Here is a 25,534-nt window from a genome sequence, read left to right as displayed (position 1 = left end):
TGTAGGGCGGCAGCGCGTATTGTGCTACCCTAAGAGACCCCTCAGCATCAACATGGAAACTGCCATTGCAGGCTGCGTGCACTAGTGCAGAGAAAAGTGAAGACGCGATATGGCACACCTCCTGTGTGCCATGCCTGCATACACTACATGCAGTATAGGTAAGTCATCCCTACAGCAGGCCTTACAGTCCTAAAGCATGGTGCACTCCACTAAATGTGTGAACATATGTACATGAGCAGATATGCCCCGGTGAAGTCTAAGTTGATTCTTAGATGATACAAGTGAACAGGATTGCCATTTTGAGTACGTGTGCTGGACTCTGGTAAATACGAGTTCCCCAGCTACATGATTGCTTTACTGAAACCAGAGATGTTTGGTATCAAGCATTTCATATTAATAAACCCACGCTGATTCCAGTGATGGATTTAATACGTGCACCGAGAGGGCACCTTAGAGGTGCCACCTGAAAACCTACCCACTACTAGTGTGCTGCCTGACTGGTGCAGATCAGCCTGCCACGACAGACAGGTTTCTGACCCCCTGCAGATGAGAGCCTGCACTCTCTGATGGCAGAAACAATGCCTGTTCAGGCCGGAGGTGTTGTCACCTCCTCCAAGCAATATGGCAAAGTGATCTGCAAATCAAGGCACGAGGCATCAAAGGCTTCTGCTGCCTTTGATATGTGGTCCAAGGCTTTCCAAACCAGGGCAAATGCCACCCCCAGTCCCATCTGGTACCAGGACAGGTGGGAAAATTAGCTAGTCAGGACGCCTGTACCCCTCTCAGGCTAGTACCACCCCTAAGGTGGGCCACCTGAAGTGGACATGACTTTTAGAATTCCACCATCTTAGTTTTGGCACAATTAGGGTTTCTAGGTTAGGGTTAGCCCCACTCCCCACAGTAAGTGGTCATATACAGGGTGTAGACACCCTAAAGGTAAGTTGCCCATTGGCTACTACCTGTTACTCCCTGTAATGCTCCTAAGTTGAGTATTTAAGTGGCACCCCTGACACCAGGAACTCAGATTCCACAGATCAAGAAGGGAAGGACACCAAGAGCCACAGGAAAAAGCAAGAACTGAAGACTGCTGTGGACGTTTGGCACATAACCCTGCCTACTGCACTACGTCTCGACAATTGCGACCCAGCAAGTCGTTCTGCCACTAAACTGCTGCCAAGAATCCCAGTGGGCTGCAAGCACTTTGCAATCTTCCTTGGGGTAAAGGAGCTACTCCCCTGCAGTCTGTAGGCACCAAAACGCAAAGTCTGGTCAACTGAGTTGCTGCTCCCCAGCCAGCCAGATGCAGCAGCTCCCAGGAAGAGGACCCTGTGCTCCTGAAAGTCAGAGCTGTGCCCTACCCAGTACGAGAACACCCTCTGATATGTCTTCCTGCTCACCCACACTACCACACAAGAGAATATTTGGGATATCATGTGTGTGTCTGTAAACCAATCGGGGTTTGCCTGGAGTCTTTACATAGTGCACCTCATTTTGGTCCACTATATAAAGATCCAGCTTCCTACAAAAGTCAACTGATTCAATAGAGGCAGTACCTGGGAGCATCCTGGATGCCAGACAGCATGAGCCACCCTGGAATTTCTGGCACAAACAGGCAGCGAAAGGAGGTGACCGTGTATACAAGAAAGAGATTGGTCATTGGCTGGCGAAACTCAATTGTGTATAAGACACTGGAAGTCACCAGACAGTTTGAAAGTAGAATACTGGCTGATTAAAATGGATCGTTTTCCCAGTAATGATGAAAACAAGGAAACCAGAATGTTACTCTAAGTGATTATGTAGAATGTGTTGGCTCAGGAGAGCATTTTGATTGCCAGCGCACAGAGTCTGGCTGCCGGTATTTACAGAGCAGTCATTGACGGTGCAGGTGGCTCTCTGGGGATGCCTGAAGTCTACTTGCTTTAACTTTATTAACCAACACACAAAGCAGAGAGAGGCAGTGGTACTTCAGACTGATCCGCGGTCGGCAGCTGACTTTGATATGCCCCATTTCAAATAGATACGATTCCAGAATCTACATTGGAGTACAGAGCCAGAATCATTCTACACTGACACCCCCCAGGCACAAGAATAAATTAAGAAGCAACAAAAAACAACCAGACTAAACGTAAGACAGATGCTGACTAAGAACACATGCACAAACCTACTACATATTGGTAATGAACAACCCATTACATTTTTCATTCTGTTGGGTCACTCAGGCACTTCTTCACCCTTCAGCCCCCATGCACACACCTTCTGAACTTATCCTACAGAAAAGCAAAAGTCTGATGGGTGGATTGTTTCAATTGTTTTCAGCCTTTGGTAATTACTCAGGCCATATCCCACTTTATAATTATTTTCAGACCGGCCACATGAAAGTCCTGTTCTAACAAAAACATTGCAGCCTGAGCTGTGTTACCAGGTCCCCTGTGCAAGGCCACACAAGCAGCCACAGACCAGTTCCAATCCATTAGGGCCTCATCGCTGAGGGGCGGCTTGAGTTCAATGGCATTATCAGCAGGGGATCCACCTCTGGCCATACCCATCACACCCCGGGTGCCTCACTAACAAAAACATAAAGTAATGGATGGAATGCTTGAATTATTCTCAGCCACTGTGTTGCCTTCCAGTCAATTATGTTTTTTGTCCACTAAGGCTCACCAGACAGAAGCCAACTGTAGGCAAATCAGACTTGGTCCTCTTCCAGCCAGAACGGTTCAGTCAAGATGCCAGGCTTGCTCCCTTGTAGAGAGGAACACAAATATCCTCCGACTGGGTCCAGCTTATGAGGACCGCATTAGTGAGATGTAGCTTGAGATGAATGGCACATTGCTTATTACTCATGGTAGGCGCACAGGTATTCCACAATCCACCCAAGAAAACGCCCTTCGGTTTACCCTAAGCCAGAGGGTTCATCCAGTCTAGGGAATCCACAAGGACCCCCAGTCCCTAGCATTTCCAATAAGAGAGCTACCCTGCCCCAGTGATGTAACCTCCTAATAATGGAGCTTGTCTCACTGAGATTTGTGGGCACTCTGCATTGCACACACCCATCCTGTTCTGTGGAGGACCTTCTTTTCGTTGCGCTACTTGGCCCTTCCTAGGGTGCAGCGAAATACATCTGACCACATGGCTATCATTCCACAGAAGAAGACTGAGTGCTAAGAGGGGAGGTAGGAGGAATATACATTCTCAGTAATTATTTGGCACTTGTTTATAGGCACACAGCTAGAGTTTACCCCTCACTTTACTATGTAAAGTGCTCCTTACATTCACTTGCTCTTCATAAGTGTCTACAGCATACATGCATATATGCACGTGCACATTTATGTTAACATCCTTTCACAAAGGATAGACAGTAGAGAAAGAACTGTAAAGTCATGTACACAACAATCTGACTAGTATCTCCCAGTCTAATAAAAACAGATAATGACCATGTTGCATGGAACTGCTTTGGGCATCAATAGCATGCTTTTATTTTGTCTCTCAACAAATGTTGCAACAGGAGTCACTGATGTTTACTCCCTTTTGCCTTTGTCTCCAACATTTAGACTTTAGATGAACAATTTGAAGTTGTTGAGGTATATGGTGGTGAGTTGGAAGAATCGCGTGCCGCGGAGGGTGAAATGAAGGTGCTTGTAGGCTCAGATGGCACCACTGATGAGGGCATCCAACAGACAGAGCAGGCATCCAAGCCTAACACTCCTAAAATAACTCGGCCTCCTATAGAGGTACTGAAATCCCATCCAGGGAGTCGAACTGTCTCTTTGAGTGAAAGGTCTGTCTCTTTGTCTGCATGCAAGTGTTGTCCCATTAGAACGTTTGTCGTGTAATGCGTGAATATTGTCTCTATCAGGGTTTCTTAATCACATTTCTATACTCAGTGTGGAACAAGCCAGGCTCGCTTGAATCGCATAGATATTCTAAATATGCCAGCGTGGGTCTGACTATCTTGGACTCTTGACAACCCTTTGCATATAGTATCGGAGAGAGAGGATACATGAAAACACAGCACATACACATACCAGGTGGGGGACATTGATAGTGGTGTGGCCTGATCCTTACCCCGAAGCCCACCTTCTTCTCAGATGGTTTGGGAAAATGAATGCATTTTCTAGCACAAATGTCACATAATGAACTTAAAATCCCACAGGCTCTGAAAAGTCGCTTTTGAATTTGAAAGTAGTTTTATGGGGTATCAAGCTGATGAAGACTGAAGCTTCGAAGGAGTTGGCCCCATTTCTTGCAGTAAAAGTTCAATAATTACATCCATTGTACCAGAGCAGCATTTGTATTAAATGAATGGTTCCCTATGCCATGGCTGCTACCTTATGCCAAGAATTACCTGCAGTATGTCAGCGCTCGCATTGTGCCATGAGTGTCCAATATTCCAGGCATTATCTAGACTAAAGCAAAACAAAATGGACAAGTTTTTGACGATTCAGAGCAAACGTTTTTTGCTATCACCTTATGGAAAACTTGAAAGGAGAGAGCACAACTGCTGTGGAAAAAACCCCTCACCCACCTACCTAGTAGGTGGCATGCTTCATCATTGGGGCCCAACTGGATTGCCTAGTACAATCCAGCTGTGCTACGACGCCTGGATTACAGCGGAGCAGGATATTGAGCAGAGAGTGACGTGCTATGTGAGATGTAACTATAGGTTAAAAAAGTCTCTGAGAAATGCCCTTTGAAAAAAACTTTTATTAGAAGGGTCCCAGGACTAATGTTAAAAGGTTAAGCGGGATATATAGTTAGGAATATTATTTTCCTGATATCCCTACACTATTGGGGCACATTGTAGCCACGCAAGCCCGTTCTAGTGTTCATGCATGCCCACCATGCTACTGGCATTAGATCACCAGCCACAAGTTGAAAGGAGTATGCATTTAGTTTATATGCATGATTCACAACTGTTTTATATGTCCTTACTAATTAACCTTTTATTTTCAGGTACTCTCAAACGGAGATACTGTGAGTACATTACCACTACACTCACAGCACACTTTAGGGTGTGTGCTGATATTTACACGTGGCCTAAACCTTGTTTTTATGGCCATTCAACTTTTTCTGGTCCTGACGAAAGCCTCTAGAACCATCCAGAAGGCTGAAACTAGTTGACCTTATTTACAAGGGATATCAGGAAAATAATATTCCTAACTATATATCCCGCTTAACTTTTAACATTAGTCCTGGGACCCTTCTAATAAAAGTTTTTTTCAAAGGGCATTTCTCAGAGACTTTTTTAACCTATAGTTACATCTCACATAGCACGTCACTCTCTGCTCAATATCCTGCTCCGCTGTAATCCAGGCGTCGTAGCACAGCTGGATTGTACTAGGCAATCCAGTTGGGCCCCAATGATGAAGCATGCCACCTACTAGGTAGGTGGGTGAGGGTTTTTTTCCACAGCAGTTGTGCTCTCTTCTTTCAAGTTTTCCATAAGGTGATAGCAAAAAACATTTGCTCTGAATCGTCAAAAACTTGTCCATTTTGTTTTGCTAAAGTCATTGGGGAAGAGGACAAGTTTTTCTTTTTCCTCGCTCTCTTTTTGTTCCTATTTATTATCTAGACTAAGCCAGAAGCATAATCACAAGTGTAACACATCCACACACACTCACTCATGCTCAACAACACTGAATCACTCATTCTCACTAGTCATTCTCACTCACGTGTCCTGACTGTCAATCCCTCACATTGTCTCACACTCCCCCACACCTATTTTCACTCATTTATTTTCTCTCTCTCAATGCCACTGTCACTCACACTTACTTATTATTACTCTCACATTCTCACTCGCTCATTCTCACTTATTTTCACTCACTCTGATTCCCTTTTTCTCACTTAGATAGTCACTCAATCACTGCCTCTTCACTCACTTTCAGTCTCTCTCACACACGCATACACACTGGAAATATGGATTTTTCTGGTCAGTTATGTCCCCTATCTTGGACCCCAACGGTTCTATGTGCATGTCACAAGTACATGTATGTTCCCCCCAGTTCCAGTTATGAAGACGCAAACACATGTGCGTCCACCGTCAACATGTCCTCTGTCAGATCCGCCATGAATAGGCCGGATATTCCATTCCTAAGTATGAAAGGCCACCGGCTTTATATGGTTCACTTATGCCACTTTACAGTCCAGGCAAGTAGGCCCTGATTCTGTCATCAAACTCTTCTTGCCTTCTGCCTCTGAAAGCTCCAGTCTGAGCCTGCATCTGTGACCATGAACTTTGTCTCATTCTCTGCGCGGCTCACGAAGCCTGACATCAGCCTATTCTCTGCCAAGAACTGTATTTCACCTTCGAATTATCTGCTTCCCCCTCAGCCGATGCATTCCTGCCTAGTAGTTTAAGTAAACATTCTTCCAGTTACCAAGCAAAAGGCCCGGCTTCTCTGCCCTTATGCAAGTAATTCATAGTCCTGTTACCATGGAATATTCCTATCCCCTCGCATTTAGTGTAGACACTTAGACGCTTGTACACGCACGCACAGTCAGTATAGAATAGATTCTGTCCGAGAGTCCTTCTTTCGTGGATAACATAGTTCTTTAAACATAGGATGTTAGATATGATTTGGGATTAGGTTGACTTGACCCCCCAGACTTCTTGTCTCCACATGTAGAGCTAAATGTCAAGTCCCCTTCACCCCCTAGTTGCACGTCAATCACACGTCATACTGCTGCGCGCGCATCTATGCCAAGTATTATCTTATAGATCCACCTATATGTGACATCATAACCAATTATGTTCCTTTTTACTCCTTATTACACCCATTTTTGGTTACGCAGATAAATCGTCATTTTCCTTATCAATTGTTCCGCCTACTGCATTCGCTTCATTGTAATGTATGATCTATAAAAGTCATTTCATGTCAACAATGTATGTACTTCACTTCCTGAACCTCCGTGGTGATGGAACTTGGAGCAACCGATTATAATCGATCACTGGAATAAAGCCCATTCCGAACCTCTAATACCACGGATTCTGCCTCTCATTTTACTGAGCTATTTTATTATGTTTCTGTATCAAATTAAGTCCAGGTAAAGGAATTTTATTTACCACATGAATGGCGCCCGAATAGGGACACTTTCTCATCTCACGCGCCGGCGGTGAGTTGCAGGCCCGGTCTCCTGCCACAGCTGGACGGACAATAACGCGTACCAGCAGGATTTCCTGTATCTCCCTCCGGTCAAGCGGGGGCGACTGAGACTGCGATCAACACCCAGACGAGGCGGTGAGAAGTGCGAAGTATCCCGACCAGAGCCTAGCTGAGAGAGCAAGATCCGAGGTATACAGAGACCCACCAGTTCGAAGTCAAGTCCAGTTTCCGACGAATCGAGTCGAGTCCAGTCCGGTTCAAGTTCAAGTTACCGAGGCCTTCCGTTTCCGAAGCTACCCGGTGAGTACCATTACTGGGGAGGCATTTCTGACGTGCACATAGGTTGTGCCGGTCAAGACGGGTTTGGGTACACAAATCCGGTCTGCACTGTTTTAGCAGTGTATCTGTACTGTTTAGCAGTATATCAAGTATTCCGAAGTATCTAGTTATTGTCAAGAATTTTCTTGGTGATTAGTTATGCAGACGATCATCATTGTTGTTTCAGTTAAAGGTTTAATGTTTAATGTTTAATGTGTTTAAAAAACGTCCTGCATATTGTGGTATGAATGGTTGTTCATTATTGTGCTTTTGTATTAAGTGTGTTCAAGATTAAGTATCGGATCAGTTGTCAATATGCCGCTCTTTTCAAAATTAAGACAGATCACTACTAGAAAAGGGGTTCTCGAAGAAGCCGTCCCTATTCCTCCTAGGGATACTCCAGGGCACTTCATGTATCATAAACATGGCTTAGACGCTATATTATTTCTTGATTTATGGGTAGACTACACCAAGGGATTACCAGAAAGTCAGAGGTGGCCCGCAGCGGGAACCTGGGATGCAGAGTGCATCATGAAAGTCGAAGAAGAGTTATGGAAAAGGAAGGTCAGACAGTCACAGAAAGACGCCGTTGAGTTATGGCGTAAAGAATCTCATAGACGCACAGAAAAAGCACGTAGACAGGAAGAAAAGAGTAAAGAGAGTTCAAATAAAGTTCGAGAAAATCTATTAACTGAGGAAGGTATCCGAGTGAAATCAGAACAAGTAGACAGACAAAGAAATGCCCTTATGAATGGTATGTATCCCCTTCTGGCCGAAGGATTACCTAAGGCTACTCCAGAGATACCGAAAGACTTGCCACCCCCATTGTTCCCAATAAAGGTACATCCTAAGGGGCATCCTAGAACCGCAGAAGATGTTTTTCTTTCCTCATATTTAGATGACGCAGCTCCCGAGTATGCTAATTCCGCCCCACATAGACCGCATACCAGGGAGATCCAACGCCAAGATCCAGTACCCGTATCCCTACAGCAACAAATCGAGTCACAAGTTCCGGCAAGCACATCTGTTTCTGCATCCGCTCCTACAGCTACTTCTATAGCTGTGTCCACACCTGTAGTTGCTGTGTCACGTTCGACGAATCCTTTCACACCCGATACCCCAGATGGGGCCACGGGAGGTGCTACCAATATTTTTTCTACGCCACCCAGAATAAATAAACTTACTTTTCAAGAGTCAGCACATTCACGTACACCCAAACTCATAAGTGCCCGTACGCTTAAGGAACTTCTTATAGATTGCAGATATGACCCTGTGCCCGGTAAAGAGGACGAAATGACCCTGGCATCATTGCGTATCAGACGAGCCGCAGTGTATTTAGGGAAGTTACCAGGAATGACTGCGCATCTAGATAAAATATATCATTTTGTCCAAACAGGGCGAGATCCAGAATGTATTAACAGAGCTATGGAATACCAGAAAGTAGAGATACAGGGGGAACTGTTACGTTTCCTCATAAATTGTGTGATCAGAAATCAAGACCGACCGGGGGTAGACCCGGAAGCAATGCGAATTCTTACCAGATGGAGCCAGAATATATCAGAAGGGAGACATGATAAGCAAAATTGTATAATAGCCATGTGCCGAAAGATCCGTAAAGAAATAGAACGCCTACACGAAGAGAGATTAGAGGTAGACGAGTTCGAACAAAGCGAGGAAGAAGGGTCAGGACTGCCCACAGGACAGTCAGACACCATAGCCTATGTAGGAAGAGGAAGATCTTGTAATAGTAATAGATGTCTTATTGACCCGATACGTCCGATATGTCCAGATAATAACAGGAATTTCCAAATACCTATAATTAATATAAGGTCTAACGAGCATTCGTTCCAAACCGCCGACAAACTACTCCGAGAACGAAGGGGTTATCATTTTCTCGATTCTATGGATGAACAAGATTTAGCCAGGGCAGCTGTCCATTGGGTGGACAGTCCCGGAAAATATAGTGATGATACAGTAGTACGCACATTTTTGAATCTCACCCCAGATGAACAGAGGTTAGCTGGGATTTATATGATTCAACAACTCATTATACTATATCGGAGTCAGCGTTCGGACCCTGGTCCCTTACCTGACATATTGACTGAATTGCTTATGAATAAATGGAGAGGTGCAGGTACTAAATTAATTAAAGAAATTCTAGAATCAAGAAAGCAGTATATTCTTTTTGTATGCGCAGAGCATGTCTCATTGCCCGTCAAGGAAAGAACCACGTATCACATGGATAGACAGAATCCCTTACGAGAAGTGCACCCAATAAAAGGCGAGGACAACGAGTTTAAGCGCGTATTTGTATATACGCCCATATCAAAAATAGAATTGTTACAAATGAAGAAAGTGGTACCCAGTCATGACAAAGATCCCGCGGGTTTTCACCGAGAAATTAAAGACATGTTACTCATGGGAGAGTATACCTATCCCGACATTATGACAATATTAAAGGTATTGATGCCTGCTGGTATTTATGAGAAACTCAAGGAAAAAGAGTGGGAGGTAGGAGACCAAAAGATAGAATGGTCAGTGTTAGAAGCAGAAGAAAAGGCCCGAACTGCAGGAGCAGGACTTGGGGATAAAACTAAAGCACTACCAGGTTTATTAGTACAGGTACTGCCACGTTTATTAACTACGAAAAAGGAAGATTGGGGTACAATTTCAGCCTGTAAACAGAAGCAAGATGAAGACACTAGTGATTACTATGCCCGATTTGAAAAATGTTTTGGTATAAATAGTTGAAAATGGGTGGTGGGCGCACTCGTTTTATAGGAGATAAACTGAGATTATGATGGTAGGCGTGCAATATTGCCTTATGCTTGCGTGGCACGTAGTATGAAGGAAAGGGGGTGGCCTAGTATAAAATTTACCAGGACTGCAATATGCACAGCTGTAAATTTGTTTCAACATTTAATTCATTTCACTTCAAAATAAACAATGATCATATGCAATTTTATCATGTGAGCTTCCACAATATACATGATCATTCAATGTGTATACATTTATACAGTAATAAACACAAGTTACTAATGAAATAATTTTTCAAACACCCAATGCATTTCGGGACATTTGTGGTCCCTTCTTCAGGGGTAAACTGTTGGAAAAGAAAGGAGAGTGTATGTCAGAATCTGCACGGTGCGTGAACAGAATGTCGTGTTTTTTAATTTAATAATAGGTATACGATACCTTTCAGTAGTTCACATGAGTTACATGTTTGTATTCTGTGGAGAGAGTTCAAGACAATGAAAGTATAAGAACAACTAATCTCTCTGTGAATTAATAATGATAAATAATGCAAGGAGCCCCGATTTCGTACCTGGACAGTTATGTCATTTTACACGATTCTCATGTTGCTAACGAGGAAGAATCTGCAGAAATAAAAACTCTATATTAACTACGTGATGTGAAAAATTATGTCTGGATACACTCAATGCTTAAAGCCAAGCTCACCTTAATAACAACAGTTCAGGTGGCGGTAAAAACCGTTACTGGAGCAGTATGTTACTGATCTGAAAATAAAGGACAAACCTTACATTCCAGTCAAATTTTTGAGTGCAAGCTCATAGAAATGGGGTCGTAAAGTATAACGTCCTTACCGATTCGAAGAAACGTTCGTGATGAAGTATGTCTCGGTCGAAGTTGGTAGTTCATCAGTATCAGGTGAGTAAATAGTCGCGCTGTAAAGCGTGGACATAGAAACTAAAAAAAGACTACGAAGCACCATGATCGTGAAGAAAGATTCGAGCGTTACCTCTGCGCTCAATACAGATCTACGAAATCTATTCACCTTAAGTGCAGTGTATAGATCATCTGGTTGGAAAATAGAATGTTATTAGAACCATCGAAAATGGTTCGAATAATTTTCAAAGTAAAATGAAGACGCGATGAAGCATGCTTAGTGTGCCCGGGTCGTATGTCAATAAAGTTCTGAAAAAAATGAAACCTGAACGAATGTTGTTGATGGATGTATATAAATTATGTGACCGCCAGAGTGTACCTGGCTTCATAAAATAGTGTGAGTGAGCGTAGTTTATACGCTGAATGTCAGCAACAGTATATCAATTTAAACATAATCAAATAATACATATGAATCATATGGTCAAACATAACGTCAACAAATATAAAACATGATCATAATCAAATATTACGTTTTATGGTCTATGTCTAAGGGAGTTCAGGAAAAAAGGACCAGTGTGTGGGGAAATATATGTGCGTGTAATATCAGGTAGGAAATAAACGTGGGTTGAATGCATTATAGGTTAAAGTGCTTTCATATTGAGTCGGGGTCCCAAGGTGGAGTGCAAGTATCAGATATGAATAGTCTTTTAAAGGAAGCAAGCCATCTCAAATTTGTCGTTGAGTCCGTGCGGAGTAAGAGTTTTAAGCTTCTTAATCCAGAATGCCTCTCTTTGTAAAAGATACTTTGAATTGTCGCGATCTGTGTGGTTTGGTACTTCTTCGATGATCTGAAATTTCAGTTGGGCAATTTGGTGCCGTGATTCCTCCCAGTGTGTCGCTAAGCTAGACGTCGTGCTTTTAGTGCGTATTTTGCTTTTATGTTCCGTCAATCTGATTTTCATTTTCCTCTCTGTTTTCCCGACGTATAGTAGCCCACAAGGGCATTTTATTGTGTAAATAACATTTTCTGAGTTACATGTTGTGTTGCTGTGAATTTTAATTTTTTGACCCGTGGATGGATGCAATAAAGTATCACCTGTTATTACATTGTTGCAATGTGTACAGTTCCAGCATTTCTGTGTGCCTTTACTTGGTTCAAGGGACCTTATTGGTTTTTGTTTTTTGGATAATAATTCTTTCAAGTTTTGGGCTCTTGTGAAGGCGAATAGTGGTTTCTCTTTGAAGAGATCTTTGAAGTCCGTTTCCAATTAGAGTAAGTTCCAGTGCTTGTTGATAGCTTGTTTAATCTTCCTGGATGCTGTGGAGTATTTAGAGACAAAAACTGTACGTGTGCTCGTGTCTTTTGGAACTTTCTTCAGCAACTCTTCACGTGGTCGGGTCTTGACTTTGTTTAGTTGTTCTAAAACAAGTTTCTCAGGATATCCTCTGTCTGTATAGTTCGTTATTTGTTGATGCCATGTGGATTCACATGCCATATCTGTAGAAGAAATTCTTCTCGTTCACAAAAATTGGGACACTGGTAGATTCCGGATCAACGAAGGAGGATGGAAACTGCTGAAAAGCAGAGCATTATTTCTGTCTGTTGGTTTTTTGTACACACTCGTTTGTATTTCGCCTTGTCCAATGTCAATCCATACGTCTAAAAAAGCAATAGATTTGCGGCTTATTGTATGAGTGAATTGAATTCGAGGATCGATCAGGTTAAGTGTCCGTATGTTATTGATAAGTTCTGGTTCTGACTGATTCCAAATGAGGAAGATGTCGTCTATGAAGCGTTTGAAGAATATAAGACCTTCTTTCCATGTGGGGTCCCGGAGGATATAGTCATGTTCGAATTTTGCCATATACGTATTAGCGTATGCTGGTGCTCCTGGAAATCCCATAGATGTTCCATTTAGTTGTATGTAGAACTTTTCTTCCCAACAAAAGTAGCTGTTTTGTAAGCAAAACTCCAGTAGTTGTATAATGAAATGCTTAGGTATTTGTGTATTTTCTTGTTGCAATAAAGCCCATTCAACTGCTTCAATTCCGTTAGCATGTGGTATCGAAGTATATAATGCTACTACATCAATAGTGCATAAAATCCAATTTTCTGTATTTAGGTGATTAAACATTTGTAAGTTTCTCAGGAAGTCCGTAGTATCTTCAATGTAAGTCTCCCAATTTTGAACAAATGACTGTAAGAATGTATCGATAAACCTGCCTGGTTTTTCGAATATTGAGTCGCATCCGGAGACGATAGGTCTAAATGGAGGATCCATCAAATTTTTGTGGATCTTTGGTAGTAGGTAAATTTTGGGTCTCCTTGGGAAATCAGTCCAAAGGTATTTTTTGGTTGGTAAGTCAATCCAATTAAGTTCTTCCGCTTTATCCAACATGAGATTGAGATTGTTGGAAATTTCCTTTGTAGGGTCTTTATCAAGTTTTCCATAAGTGTCTTCGTTTGTGATGTGTTCGAGAACTTTCCTTTGGTAATGCTCGGAGTTCATGATTACTAATCCTCCCCCTTTATCTGCTTTTGATATTGTAATTGTTGGGTTTCTGGCGAGTCTGATTAAAACACTTTTTTCCGCTCTACTCAGATTGTTTGTTTTACTAGAATATTTTATCTTTTTTAGGTCTTGTTGTACCAATAGTTCAAATGTGTCCAGAGTTTTGTGGGACACTGGAGCAACAAAAGTGCTCTTTGGTTTGAAAATTGGGAGTGATACATCTGTAGTAGAGTTATCCGATGTGTCTTGGGGGCAAATGTTGGTAAAAAAGTTACGAAGTCTCAAGATTCTCATGAATTTATATAGAGCTACTTCTGTCTCCAATTCTGTGCTGTTATAGGTGCTCACAAAGGACATGCCTTTGTTCAGTACTTTTTCCTCGAACGATGTTAGTTTTAGAGAAGAAATATTTATGATGAGGCTTTTGTTTGGCTCCTCAGGCCCTTTTTGCTTTTGTCTTTGTCCTTTTCCTCTCCTTGTTTTTCGGTACCGCTGATTGTTTTGGTTTGACTCTTGTCTGGGGGTCTCCCTTGCTCTCTGCTGGAGTCCAAAAAAGAAGATGAAGAACCTGAAGTGCTAGGTGTTGCACCTGACGAACTTTCTGTTGGTGGTTTGGTCGTAGATTTTGAACTGGCGCTACCTGTAAATGAAGCTCTCTGAGTATCAATGTCTGAATCGGATACAACACTTTCCTCTGAGGATGCTTGGGTGGTTTTTTTGGTGGTAAATCTTCGTTGTGTGTATACATCGGCCCAAGTATAAACTTCATTCAGCTTATAATCAATTGTATCTCTCTTAAATTTTCGCAATTTGGTTTCTTGTAGCTCTTTTCCATATTTCTCTAGTTTAAGGTTGAGACTTTCTAGGAATTGTCCCCATGGTTCAACTTCCATTCTTGTTGATAATTCAGTTTTTAAAGTGTTTATTTCTTCTTCTAAATCCCGAATTGTTTTGGACAGTTCCTCAATTATCAGCAGTATCAGATCCAGAGAACATTTATTTAAAATGGAGTACCATTTTTCCATGAATTGTGGGTTGTTTTGAAGCCTGAAAAGCATTGGACGTATTGATAGTCTTAAACCACGCGGGATCCGTTTGACTCGATGGTATTGTATAAGTGTAGAAGCGTGTAAACGTTGGTTCAATTCTCTTCTGGTGAGGTATTCCAGTTGGCGTAATTGTTGTGTGACTGATCCGCTCTGTGCGTCAAATGATTTTGTCTCCTTAATTAAGTTGTAAATTTCATTTGCGTCTTCTGTTGTGTAAACTTTAGTTGTGGCTCGATTTTCAGTAATACTGGAGATAGATTCGAAAGACATTTTTATGCGGTGCAGTCCACCAAAGTCGCAAAAGTGAAAACGTTGAAAATGGGTGGTGGGCGCACTCGTTTTATAGGAGATAAACTGAGATTATGACGGTAGGCGTGCAATATTGCCTTATGCTTGCGTGGCACGTAGTATGAAGGAAAGGGGGTGGCCTAGTATAAAATTTACCAGGACTGCAATATGCACAGCTGTAAATTTGTTTCAACATTTAATTCATTTCACTTCAAAATAAACAATGATCATATGCAATTTTATCATGTGAGCTTCCACAATATACATGATCATTCAATGTGTATACATTTATACAGTAATAAACACAAGTTACTAATGAAATAATTTTTCAAACACCCAATGCATTTCGGGACATTTGTGGTCCCTTCTTCAGGGGTAAACTGTTGGAAAAGAAAGGAGAGTGTATGTCAGAATCTGCACGGTGCGTGAACAGAATGTCGTGTTTTTTAATTTAATAATAGGTATACGATACCTTTCAGTAGTTCACATGAGTTACATGTTTGTATTCTGTGGAGAGAGTTCAAGACAATGAAAGTATAAGAACAACTAATCTCTCTGTGAATTAATAATGATAAATAATGCAAGGAGCCCCGATTTCGTACCTGGACAGTTATGTCATTTTACACGATTCTCATGTTGCTAACGAGGAAGAATCTGCAGAAATAAAAACTCTATATTAACTACGTGATGTGAAACATTATGTCTGGATACACTCAATGCTTAAAGCCAAGCTCACCTTAATAACAACAGTTCAGGTGGCGGTAAAAACCGTTACTGGAGCAGTATGTTACTGATCTGAAAATAAAGGACAAACCTTACATTCCAGTCAAATTTTTGAGTGCAAGCTCATAGAAATGGGGTCGTAAAGTATAACGTCCTTACCGATTCGAAGAAACGTTCGTGATGAAGTATGTCTCGGTCGAAGTTGGTAGTTCATCAGTATCAGGTGAGTAAATAGTCGCGCTGTAACTTAATTGGATTGACTTACCAACCAAAAAATACCTTTGGACTGATTTCCCAAGGAGACCCAAAATTTACCTACTACCAAAGATCCACAAAAATTTGATGGATCCTCCATTTAGACCTATCGTCTCCGGATGCGACTCAATATTCGAAAAACCAGGCAGGTTTATCGATACATTCTTACAGTCATTTGTTCAAAATTGGGAGACTTACATTGAAGATACTACGGACTTCCTGAGAAACTTACAAATGTTTAATCACCTAAATACAGAAAATTGGATTTTATGCACTATTGATGTAGTAGCATTATATACTTCGATACCACATGCTAACGGAATTGAAGCAGTTGAATGGGCTTTATTGCAACAAGAAAATACACAAATACCTAAGCATTTCATTATACAACTACTGGAGTTTTGCTTACAAAACAGCTACTTTTGTTGGGAAGAAAAGTTCTACATACAACTAAATGGAACATCTATGGGATTTCCAGGAGCACCAGCATACGCTAATACGTATATGGCAAAATTCGAACATGACTATATCCTCCGGGACCCCACATGGAAAGAAGGTCTTATATTCTTCAAACGCTTCATAGACGACATCTTCCTCATTTGGAATCAGTCAGAACCAGAACTTATCAATAACATACGGACACTTAACCTGATCGATCCTCGAATTCAATTCACTCATACAATAAGCCGCAAATCTATTGCTTTTTTAGACGTATGGATTGACATTGGACAAGGCGAAATACAAACGAGTGTGTACAAAAAACCAACAGACAGAAATAATGCTCTGCTTTTCAGCAGTTTCCATCCTCCTTCGTTGATCCGGAATCTACCAGTGTCCCAATTTTTGCGAACGAGAAGAATTTCTTCTACAGATATGGCATGTGAATCCACATGGCATCAACAAATAACGAACTATACAGACAGAGGATATCCTGAGAAACTTGTTTTAGAACAACTAAACAAAGTCAAGACCCGACCACGTGAAGAGTTGCTGAAGAAAGTTCCAAAAGACACGAGCACACGTACAGTTTTTGTCTCTAAATACTCCACAGCATCCAGGAAGATTAAACAAGCTATCAACAAGCACTGGAACTTACTCTAATTGGAAACGGACTTCAAAGATCTCTTCAAAGAGAAACCACTATTCGCCTTCACAAGAGCCCAAAACTTGAAAGAATTATTATCCAAAAAACAAAAACCAATAAGGTCCCTTGAACCAAGTAAAGGCACACAGAAATGCTGGAACTGTACACATTGCAACAATGTAATAACAGGTGATACTTTATTGCATCCATCCACGGGTCAAAAAATTAAAATTCACAGCAACACAACATGTAACTCAGAAAATGTTATTTACACAATAAAATGCCCTTGTGGGCTACTATACGTCGGGAAAACAGAGAGGAAAATGAAAATCAGATTGACGGAACATAAAAGCAAAATACGCACTAAAAGCACGACGTCTAGCTTAGCGACACACTGGGAGGAATCACGGCACCAAATTGCCCAACTGAAATTTCAGATCATCGAAGAAGTACCAAAACACACAGATCGCGACAATTCAAAGTATCTTTTACAAAGAGAGGCATTCTGGATTAAGAAGCTTAAAACTCTTACTCCGCACGGACTCAACGACAAATTTGAGATGGCTTGCTTCCTTTAAAAGACTATTCATATCTGATACTTGCACTCCACCTTGGGACCCCGACTCAATATGAAAGCACTTTAACCTATAATGCATTCAACCCACGTTTATTTCCTACCTGATATTACACGCACATATATTTCCCCACACACTGGTCCTTTTTTCCTGAACTCCCTTAGACATAGACCATAAAACGTAATATTTGATTATGATCATGTTTTATATTTGTTGACGTTATGTTTGACCATATGATTCATATGTATTATTTGATTATGTTTAAATTGATATACTGTTGCTGACATTCAGCGTATAAACTACGCTCACTCACACTATTTTATGAAGCCAGGTACACTCTGGCGGTCACATAATTTATATACATCCATCAACAACATTCGTTCAGGTTTCATTTTTTTCAGAACTTTATTGACATACGACCCGGGCACACTAAGCATGCTTCATCGCGTCTTCATTTTACTTTGAAAATTATTCGAACCATTTTCGATGGTTCTAATAACATTCTATTTTCCAACCAGATGATCTATACACTGCACTTAAGGTGAATAGATTTCGTAGATCTGTATTGAGCGCAGAGGTAACGCTCGAATCTTTCTTCACGATCATGGTGCTTCGTAGTCTTTTTTTAGTTTCTATGTCCACGCTTTACAGCGCGACTATTTACTCACCTGATACTGATGAACTACCAACTTCGACCGAGACATACTTCATCACGAACGTTTCTTCGAATCGGTAAGGACGTTATACTTTACGACCCCATTTCTATGAGCTTGCACTCAAAAATTTGACTGGAATGTAAGGTTTGTCCTTTATTTTCAGATCAGTAACATACTGCTCCAGTAACGGTTTTTACCGCCACCTGAACTGTTGTTATTAAGGTGAGCTTGGCTTTAAGCATTGAGTGTATCCAGACATAATGTTTCACATCACGTAGTTAATATAGAGTTTTTATTTCTGCAGATTCTTCCTCGTTAGCAACATGAGAATCGTGTAAAATGACATAACTGTCCAGGTACGAAATCGGGGCTCCTTGCATTATTTATCATTATTAATTCACAGAGAGATTAGTTGTTCTTATACTTTCATTGTCTTGAACTCTCTCCACAGAATACAAACATGTAACTCATGTGAACTACTGAAAGGTATCGTATACCTATTATTAAATTAAAAAACACGACATTCTGTTCACGCACCGTGCAGATTCTGACATACACTCTCCTTTCTTTTCCAACAGTTTACCCCTGAAGAAGGGACCACAAATGTCCCGAAATGCATTGGGTGTTTGAAAAATTATTTCATTAGTAACTTGTGTTTATTACTGTATAAATGTATACACATTGAATGATCATGTATATTGTGGAAGCTCACATGATAAAATTGCATATGATCATTGTTTATTTTGAAGTGAAATGAATTAAATGTTGAAACAAATTTACAGCTGTGCATATTGCAGTCCTGGTAAATTTTATACTAGGCCACCCCCTTTCCTTGGTATAAATAGTGGCATAAAAGCAAGTAGCGAATCATACCCACATCTGTTTGTAACAAAATTAGTAGAAAATGCCCTGCCCCCAGTAAAGAATAGAGTATTAAAATTCGAGAGTACCTGGCAAGGTAACACTCCATCACAAATGTTACAAATGTTACAGTACCATCACAATAGAATTAGAGAGGAACAAGAACATGAACACAGACGCATGAAAGACACGAAAATGAAAATGCTAGTTTCCCAGACAGTTCCAGCTGAAGGACATAAAAAGGGTATGACACATTCCGATTCAGCAGGACCTGTAAAAGGGACATGCAATTATTGTAAAAAGCCAGGTCATTACGTACACGACTGTCCAGTTTGAAAACATAATATCGCCATAGGTAAAACACAAGAAAGATCACGGCCACTCAGACAAGATCAGAATGAACAAGGAGCTTTGCAGCATGCCCAGGCCATGCCAGCCGCACAACAGTCTATACAGTTTGTGCCAGCTGCACCACCGTTGCCTGTTGCTGCCACACAGACAACAACACGACAAATGTATCAGACCGCCCAGTATGAATATCCTGAGTATCAGCGTTACGCATGAACTAGCCTAGAGAGGGAAGTTGACTTACCCCTTATCGAGATTCCTGTAGATCAAGAAGGACCTTATGTACATAGTGAATTATTAGGCCAAGATAGAAAATTTTTACTCGATACAGGGGCAAGTCGAACAACTATAAAACGTAGTGAAGTTCCAGGGGCACCCCTCTCAGGCTCTCAGAATATTTCCCTTGGTTTTTCAGGAAAACCTATTGTCAATGAAGTATCACAGCCTCTTCCACTCACGATAGGACCTCTGACCCGAACTACAGATTTATTGCTTACTAAATCATGTCCAGAAAATTTGCTAGGAATAAAAACGTTGAAAGCTCTAGGAGCCATAATATGTTGTTCTCCGGAAGGAGTAAGGTTGTTTTTACGTGATTTTAAAGGTCACTATGTGTCTAGAGACATGGATCCCCGACTGCAGACTTTACCTACACATCTATGGGCACAAGGCCCTACTGATGTTGGTTGCATGAATATTACACCATATCGAGTCACATTAAAGGCAGGAGTGGTGCTGCCACGAATGCGACAATACAAGTTACCACCAGATGCTGTAGTGGCTTTACTACAAATCATTGACGAGCTCATTACCCAAGGAGTAGTTGTGGAAACAGACTCCAATGTATGTAATTCACCGATAATTCCGATTCTTAAGCGAACAGATCCAAAGGCCCCGCCAGTCTATCGATTGGTTATTGATCTGCGCGAATTAAACAAGTGCATTGTGCCACAATTCCCTGTGGTCCCAGATATCTCGTCATTACTGACAGCTATTGATTCCGAAGCAACATTCTTTACTGTAATTGATCTCAAGAATGCCTTTTTCAGCGTCCCAATAGATCCGGAGAGCCAATATTTGTTCGGATTTAGTTTAAATGGACGTAGCTTTAAATTCTCACGCGCACCTCAAGGATTTACAGAAAGCCCCAGCATCTATAGCCAAGCACTGAAACGAGAACTAGATAGTATCCACATGCCAGTTAACACTGCTCTGCTTCAATATGTTGATGATCTGCTGATCACCGCGAGAAGCGAACCGGAATGTGAAAAAGCATCACTGACAGTTTTAAAATTTCTAGCCGAAAAGGGGCACAAGGTGTCCCCTTCTAAGCTGCAATTCTGTGTCCAGCGAGTTGTTTATCTTGGACACTCGCTGTCCAAGGAGGGAAGGCAGCTTACACCGGACCGCATTCAGTTAATAGCTAACATGCCAATACCCAAGACACAAAAGGAAGTACGGGCTTTCATAGGCCTCACTTCATATTGTAGGCAGTGGATCCCTCAGTACGCATTTCTAGCAAAACCACTCATTCAGTTAACCACACAGGAGGCAGCCACATCGACTGTTCTCCCTTGGACTCAGGAACATACACAAGCTTTTGAAAGCTTAAAGAAAGCTTTATGTCAAGCACCTGTTTTAGCAACGCCATGTTACAGAAAACAGTTTACACTCTTTGTTACAGAACGCGAAGGTACTGCTTTATCAGTACTCACACAGGAACAGGCAGGAGCACACAAACCATGTGCTTATTTTTCTAGTACATTAGATCCCGTAGCTCAGGCTTTGCCTGCATGCCTGAAATCAGTGGCAGCGACAGCTTTAGCAATCAGACAAAGCGATGCCATAGTGTTAGGACATCCATTGACAGTTCAAGTGCCACACGCAGTAGAGGTTCTTGTAAACAGAACGCAAACACAACACTTGACTATAGCGCGACTTACAGGGTACGAACTTACATTGTTTCAGCCACATATAGAAATCAGACGCTGTAACACATTGAATCCTGCCACACTTTTGCCAGTAACCGGAACAGACCCACTAGCTCATGACTGTATTGAAGTTATTACAATCACGACGAAACCCAGACAAGACTTGACAGATGTCCCATTGTCAGATCCAGACCTGACATTGTATGTAGATGGTTCATGTATGAGAACAAGTACAGGAGAGTTAGTGGCTGCTTACGCAGTCACCACAGATACTGAAGTCATTGAAACTAATCGTATAAATACTTTGTCAGCTCAAGCCGCAGAGCTCATCGCTCTGACACAAGCCTGTATTCAAGCCACGAATAAAAAAGTCAACATATACACTGATTCACGTTATGCATTCGGAGTTGTACATGACTTCGGCGTGCTGTGGCGAGAGAGAGGTTATTTAACTTCCCACGGTGCCCACATTCAGCACGGACCCCTCATTCATGCCTTATTAGATGCAATACATCTACCCACTGCAATATCAATTATGAAATGTAAGGCTCATACGAAGGTTACTGATATCATTTCCCAAGGCAATGATCTAGCCGACAGAACAGCTAAACAGACTGCTCAAACTCAAACCCCCGACATGACAAAGACAATAGTCCCGACACCGACACAGTGTATGACAGTTAAAGATCCTACTCTTGACGTAATTGACATACAGACACATGCTACACCAGACGAAATAAAGAAATGGACTGAATTAGGAGGGATCCAAACGGACCAAGGATGGATGATGAAGGAAAAGTCTGTATGGTTCCTTCCTGATTCAATGGTCCAAGTTATAATTAACACTATACATAGTCCAGCACATCTAGGAGAAAAAGCTATGCTAGACAGCATTCAACACATTTGGTTCAATAAACATTTACGAGCAGCAGCCAAACAAAAGGTCCGTACCTGTATGATCTGTTGTCAGTTCAACCCAGGAAAAAGCGTTCCCGTAGAACAGGGTGGATTTCATCCTCCTGATCACCCTTTTGAAGTCCTCCAGATGGATTATATCCAGATGGAACGATGTCGAGGATTCAAATATGTTCTCGTAGTTGTCTGAGCTCTGTCCCGTTGGACGGAGGCATACCCGGTTTCAGATTACACTGCCCCGACTACTGCCAAACAGTTGGTTCGAGAATTCTTCCCACGATACGGTTTACCACGTGTTGTCTACTCAGATAACGGCCAGCCGTTCTCATCCGAATTAATGAAACACGTTTCACTCCTGTTAGGATATCAGTGGAAATTCCACTGTGTCCGACACCCCGAGGCAGCAGGTCTCGTAGAAAGACATAACCAGATACTGAAAATCAGATTGTCCAAAATATGCCGAGAAAAAGGTGTCGACTGGGTAGTAGCGTTACCAGTTGCACTCTTTTACATGAGAATGGTAGCACACTCTCGAACAGGGCTATCCCCGTATGAGGTGATCTTCGGCAGACCACCAAATATGTGGGGGACGCCTGTACCACGCAAAATAACTGATGTTGACTGTAATATGCTGACAGATTACTTGGCTTCCTTGATGTCTGCACTACAATCTTGTCGTTCACAGGTAGCTGCAGCCTTTCCCGACAACACTGAGGTGAAACCCCATGACGTAGTTCCGGGTGATCTCGTATCTGTGAGAAATTTCGACCGAAAGACTCAGCTGGAGCCCAGGTGGAAGACACCCAAGTTGGTTCTGCTGACCACAAGAACAGCTGTGAAGATCGAGGGCCGCAAGGGCTGGATTCATTCAAGTCATATCAAGAAATTTCATGGACTATCCTCGGATATAGACATTGTGCCCTGCACTCCCTCACAGACTGATTCAAAACTTCCTTTGGTTGAAAAGACTGAAACCGAACTCTATAAAGTAAAATTGAGGCCTAGAACGTCAGACAATTTGATTGTTTAAGTCCTCTCCAAGGTGAAGCGGTTGAATTTGTCTCTGACATGTATCCTCTAGACCTGAATCATGGACAGTCGCGAAAAATGTTGAAACGACAGGCGTATTGTAAATCACTGCGTAGCCACTGTATAGTGACATTATTAATTTTGTTTTCCTTAAGTCTTTTAATAATTACTGCAAGTATATTGTTGCACATATATTACCCTATTGCCAGAAACGTTTACAATGTTACCGCAGAACATTCTTTTAGTGACCTACCACCGCATGAATTGTCTTATAGACTTGCGCTGCGCAATAACACTTTCATTAGTATGTTACATCATTCCCATCAGACTAGTAATGCCACCAATTGTTGGGTGTGTGGTCGACTCCCTCCCTATCAGAATTATGAAGGAGTCCTGCCATTCTTTCCACACCCATTTACACATAATGGCTCCTGTGGAGCATGGTTTAGTTTAATCAATTCCATAGACTCAGACACGGCAGTTTACCAAGATCAGTGGGTATGGGGAAACCTGAACCTAGTTTTACTCAAGGTCTGCTACCCTGACAAGGAGGGTCGCCCCAAAAGAACAGGAACTGATCTAGAAAATGAAGTATATGGATTAGGTAATTTTACACCTAATCTCATGATTCTAAATGTCGTATCCGAAGTTGAACTAGTCTTGCCCACCATGTCAGTATTCCCAGCGAAAGGTGAATTATGTGTAAGAAAAGTTGGTTCCATACATATGGGCCATAGTAAATGCACTACTACAGTAGAATTCAGTGATCAAGGCAAATCTTCATTTAGAGCTTATCGCCACTCCTACTTTATATGTGGTCAGACTGCATATATGCGTCTACCTCTAGATTGGGATGGTACCTGCTACATTGCATTCCTTTTGCCACCTGTTTTCCTAGCTCCTCCTGATTATTACAGAAATATTCATTTAGTACACAATAGAGAGCGTAGAGATCTCCCAATTGTCGATTATACTGAGACGGCATGGGACAAGTATGTAGATTTCAATAAAGGCATCTTTCCTTATATAGGTACTGTTACTAATAGTAAGCTGATACGTAGATTAACTAGAACCCTTGAAGCAGTAGTGAACGAAACTATCTCCGCCTTAGGCAATTTAACGGAAGAGCAGTCTGCTATGCGGATTGTTGTGCTTCAAAATCGTCTTGTCCTTGACGTCATCCTGGCTGATAGGGGCGGAGCTTGTAGGGTCATCGGATCAAGCTGCTGCGTATTCATACCAGAAAATTCGCCATCAGTATATAAAGCCATAACTCGCCTTCATAAGATTGTAAACCAGATACACCAGAACCCAGGCACTTGGACTTGGTCCAGTTGGTTTTGGAGTGTGATATCAGCCTGGGGATGGAGAGTTCTATCCTTCCTAGGTATTGGCCTTCTCATACTATTCAGTTGCTGTCTATGTCTACAATGTGGACCAGCGATCTGTGGTCTGTGTGCCACATCGTGTATTCCACCACCAAGATTTCATTCGTCACGGAAGAAGAAAGAAGAACAAATGATGCTATATGAACAGATCAATGGATTAATGAAGATTGATATCTCTTGACGGGCAAGTAGGGGACAAGGAGGGAATGTGGAAATATGGATTTTTCTGGTCAGTTATGTCCCCTATCTTGGACCCCAACGGTTCTATGTGCATGTCACAAGTACATGTATGTTCCCTCCAGTTCCAGTTATGAAGACGCAAACACATGTGCGTCCACCGTCAACATGTCCTCTGTCAGATCCGCCATGAATAGGCCGGATATTCCATTCCTAAGTATGAAAGGCCACCGGCTTTATATGGTTCACTTATGCCACTTTACAGTCCAGGCAAGTAGGCCCTGATTCTGTCATCAAACTCTTCTTGCCTTCTGCCTCTGAAAGCTCCAGTCTGAGCCTGCATCTGTGACCATGAACTTTGTCTCATTCTCTGCGCGGCTCACGAAGCCTGACATCAGCCTATTCTCTGCCAAGAACTGTATTTCACCTTCGAATTATCTGCTTCCCCTTCAGCCGATGCATTCCTGCCTAGTAGTTTAAGTAAACATTCTTCCAGTTACCAAGCAAAAGGCCCGGCTTCTCTGCCCTTATGCAAGTAATTCATAGTCCTGTTACCATGGAATATTCCTATCCCCTCGCATTTAGTGTAGACACTTAGACGCTTGTACACGCACGCACAGTCAGTATAGAATAGATTCTGTCCGAGAGTCCTTCTTTCGTGGATAACATAGTTCTTTAAACATAGGATGTTAGA

General features: G+C 41.9%; 1 protein-coding gene across 8 annotated transcripts in view; it reads left to right on the top strand.

Moving 5' to 3' along the window:
• Positions 1–25,534, top strand: part of REEP1 (receptor accessory protein 1) — a 323,709-nt gene that overhangs the window by 258,093 nt on the left and 40,082 nt on the right. For all 8 annotated transcript variants that reach the window (XM_085642628.1, XM_085642626.1, XM_085642623.1 and 5 more), the window contains one exon: positions 3,559–3,731. In XM_085642628.1, the coding sequence (XP_085498754.1) occupies positions 3,559–3,731 (173 nt within the window). The remainder of the gene's footprint in view (positions 1–3,558; positions 3,732–25,534) is intronic.

Source organism: Triturus cristatus, chromosome 2_2 (assembly GCF_964204655.1).
Source record: "Triturus cristatus chromosome 2_2, aTriCri1.1, whole genome shotgun sequence".
NCBI classification, from domain to species: Eukaryota; Metazoa; Chordata; class Amphibia; order Caudata; family Salamandridae; genus Triturus; species Triturus cristatus.
This window is presented reverse-complemented; position numbering and strand designations above follow the sequence as displayed.